Below are 3,946 nucleotides of genomic sequence, written 5' to 3'. Positions count from 1 at the left end.
TGAGTCCTCACAGCCTGGAATGCAGCACGCCTTACAAGCCCGCTGATGGCTGATGTCCCCAGATTTGACAGCCCGGTATCGCTAAGGCCTTCCTGGAACCTGCCAGCCGGTTCCCAGGTGGGAGTCCAGGCTTGGGCTGACGGAGGAGGGGAGGTAAGGCGTGAGTGATTTCCCAGGGGACTCCAGGTCCCGAGCTCTGCAAGGGACAAACTAGGCCTGAGTCCTGTCCCGGAGTGGAGTCGCCCAACTTCGCCATCTGTGGAGGAGCTAGAGAAAGCCGAGGGCGGAGGAGGAGTGGGCCCAGGGCCCCCGCGAGGCAGGGTGCTGAGCATCTGTGCCACCACCCGACTGGTCTTCCGAGGGACGCCTGTGAGGAAGGGCTGGGGGTCTCTCTGTCTGTCTCAGTCTCTCTGTGTGTCTGTCTCAGTCTCTCTGTCTCTCCCCCTCTCTCTGTCCCTCTGTCTCTGTCTCTCTTTCTGCCTCTGTCTCTACCTCTGTCTCTCCCCCTGCTCGAGTTCCCTCCCTCCTCTCTCTCTGTCCCTCTCTCTGCTCCTCTCCCGTCTCCATCCTCCCCTTCCCTGCCTCTCCCCCGTCTCTCTCCCTTCCACTTCTGACTCCCTGCACTGCCCCCACCTCCCCCGACCTCTCCGGACCGCTCCAGGGGGTGGCTCTATTGCATACAGAGGCGTGCTGAGCGGCTGCACCCGGTGGGCCACCAGAAGCCCCCTGCTCCACAGCCGGGCCCCGCCCCTCCCAGCCCCGCCCTCGGCCAGCCCACTACCAGGCCCGGTCCCGCCCCCGCCCTCCCGCCGTTCCCCCATGGTCAGGCCCCGCCCACTGGCTGGGCCGGCCCCGCCCATTTCCAGGCCCCGCCCCGGCCCCGCCCACGCCGGCCCTCCGCAGCGGCCACCGGGCGAGGGAGCTGGCCGGGCATGGCGCCCCCGCAGCGCCAGCAGGTATGGCGAGGCTGCCGGAGCGCTACGAGGGTCCCGAGCTCCGCCAGGGCCGCAGGACTCCAGGGGGCGGCCCTGGATGGAGGCAGGAAAGGGCCGCCTGGGCGGGCCGCCTCCGGGATGCTGCTCGCGCCGTGCCCTGCCCCGCCGTCCGCATCCCCGTTTCCCGCTGCAGTCAGCCTCCCTCCCCGTTGGCAGCAGGGCCTGGGCCCAGGATGAAGCCGCGGGCATCGAAGTGGGGCGGCCGGGAGGGGACGGTGGACTCGCAGGCCCGTGGGCCTGTGCTCGCGAACCCGATGGCGGGGCCCCCGGGTCCCTGCGCGGCCCTGCTGAGCGGCTGGCCGGCTCGGGGCTGGGGGGCGGCCTGGGAGCGCGGGCCTGCCCCGCTCCGCGGTGAGTGCCGTCCAGACTTGCTGTATTTTGCATTCACTGGGCCGTTCTGAGGCTGAGCTGGGACCAAGGCTGGGCTGAGGGACAGGGATGAAAAGGGTGTAAGCAGAGGCTGGGCCTCTCCTCGAACTCACGTTGTTGAAACAGGGCACAAGCCCTCAGAGAGGGGAGAAGGACGAGTGCCTCGAAGCAGGTTCTGGCCGAGTGGAAGGGTTTCCAGGAAGCAAGAAATTTCTCCTAGCTGGGGCCTGGGCCCTGCAGCCCGGGAAGGGCGACATTCGAGCTGGGACTTGGAGAATGCAGAGGATCTGGCCCTGTGGTGGTGAGGAGAAGTTAGGACTCCAGATGGAGAAGTACCACCAACTGCTTGAAGAGGAAAAGGAAGTTGTTGGGGGGTTGGCCATGGGGAAGGGGACAAAGAGGGGTGCTCCGTAACGATGGCAGAGACCCAGTGTTTACTAAGGCCTAGGGTGAAAACTAAGGGGAGCACTGGGTGTTCTGGAGGGTCTGGGTACCGAAGTGCACATGGGGTTTCCTTTCCAGAGTGGGGGAACCTGTAAGGAAATCCATGACTTTCATGCAAGTTTAAAACCCCTATGATCAAAGGGGTACATAAATTGAAGACAGCATTTCAAAGAAAGCGTAGCGACTAGTAGTCTCACAGGAGCTGTGACTTCCCTAGGTGCTTGGTATACAGAGCAAAGAATTGAACGGGACACACAGAAGCAGAAAAAAATACAGATTTATTAGCAGAGATCAAAGACAAATGTGCTGCTCGGTGCAAGCAGGCTCCTGAGGACAGCGCCTGGCCCCAGAGAATCCTCTGTCAGAGGTCATGTGTGGTTCCTCCAGCCGGGGAGAAGCTCCTGGAAATGACATGGAGCTTCATCCGGGGCAAGTCTCTCTTTTGCTGGAGGGGCAGTTTTTGTCCTTACATCAACCTCTGAGGAATTGTCATGTTGCCCAAAGCCAATCAAGGGGCTCAAAACTACAATGCAAGTGATATTATAATTAATTATAATTACATGGGGGTCACTTTCATTGCTTAAGCTATTCTATACCTCATGGGTTTCCAGGCATCGTTCAGTCGTTCAAGGGTGTGTGCTCTTGTGGTTTTTAGAGCGCTTATCTTAAGCCTTCTAGAAGCCTGTAGTGCTTTGCACCCTCAGCTTTACCAGCTTGGGTCTAGCTGTTAGAACCAGGCACTCTGCAGTCCCTAGAGAGCTAGCTTCCTCTTTTGCCCTCTGTCCTGCAAGCAGTCCTCCTACCCCAGGGCCTCTGAGGCTATTTGATGAGCAGATATTTCCTCTTCCTTAAGGCTGTTGTATTACACAGTCAGCTTTTTGCTGCTGTGAGAAAATACTTGGTATAACAATTTAAAAGAGGAAAGGTTAATTTGGCTCTAGTTTCAAAGGATTCAGTCCATGGTGAGCTGCCTGTATTGCTTCTAGGCGTGTGGGGAGGCAGAAGGGCAGAGAAGAGGAAAGCTGTTTACCTCATGGCAGCAGAAAGAACTGGGAGGGGGCACATGCCCCCTGTGACCATGCCCCTTTCTATGGCCTCCCCCCGAGACCTACTTCCTCTAACTGGGTCCCACCTTTGAGCATTTCTGCATTGAGTACTAAACTGTCCACACATGAGCCTTTTAGGGACATTTAAGATCCAAATCATAACAGCAGTCATCAGTGCCTTCCCACTACCCTCAGGAGGTTACACCCTCCTGTTAACTCTGCCTCAGGTAATCCCCTGCTATGAGATAGTGTGGTCTGGGGACCCGACACCACGCATCACCTAGGAGCCCTTTTGAAATACCGAGTCTCGGCCTCCCCTCCGCCAGACCTGCTGGATGAGAACCTGCATCTTAACCAGATCCAGGGTAATGCAATGCACTTAAAAGTTTGAGAAGTGATTGTTTCAATCCAGCTTTACAAGAACCAGGGATAATAAAATGAAAGTAGATGTAGTTACTGACCAGCCCACATAGGATAGGACCTCATCACTCTAAACCTCATTTTATACTATTTTCCCTGATCACCCTGTTGCCATCTAAGGCCTATCCAATTAATTTCACATCTGTTTATCTGAGATCTTCCAGCACCGTAGAGGCTCCAGGACAGCAGGCTATGATCTGCTTTGCTAGATGATGTATTTCTGGTACCCAGAACCAAGCCAGGCAAATGGCAAGGCCTCAGTTCCTACCTATTTTTTTTTAATTTAAAGATAGAAAAAAAAAATAAAAATGATATAGGATTTCAAAACAAGATGAGAGGAGATTAACAATGGTTCTTATAGTGTATATTGTTATCTTCAAAGTAGCTGCCCATATTATAAGATATACGCATGAAAAATTGGTTAAACAATATAAGCCCTACCTGTTTCTTTCAAAGAACTAATAGAAATTAGTAAGTACCTACTTACTGAATGAGTAAGTGAGTGAACAGTGGCATACATGATGTCCTCTCACGATGTGGGACACCAGTCCCCACACACCTTCCTCGGCAGATACCATCTTCTTCCTTACCCTCTGTTATGGTTGACATATTGTGTCAACTTGGGGAGTCTAGAGGTTTGGCTAAGTGACTCAGCAGGAAGCCAGGGTGCTT

General features: G+C 55.4%; 1 protein-coding gene across 1 annotated transcript in view; it reads left to right on the top strand.

The window, feature by feature from the left end:
• The first annotated feature begins 877 nt into the window (after positions 1-877).
• The window catches only part of Rnf175 (ring finger protein 175), a 59,724-nt gene continuing 56,655 nt past the window's right edge, over positions 878-3,946 (top strand). The window contains exon 1 of the mRNA XM_005400926.2: positions 878-956. Within this exon, the coding sequence (XP_005400983.1) occupies positions 933-956 (24 nt within the window). The 5' untranslated portion in view covers positions 878-932. The remainder of the gene's footprint in view (positions 957-3,946) is intronic.

This window comes from Chinchilla lanigera, unplaced genomic scaffold (genome assembly GCF_000276665.1).
Source record: "Chinchilla lanigera isolate Chin_1 unplaced genomic scaffold, ChiLan1.0 scaffold00070, whole genome shotgun sequence".
Taxonomy (NCBI): Eukaryota; Metazoa; Chordata; class Mammalia; order Rodentia; family Chinchillidae; genus Chinchilla; species Chinchilla lanigera.
The sequence above is the reverse complement of the archived record's forward strand: the minus strand, read 5'-3'. Positions and strand labels throughout refer to the sequence as shown.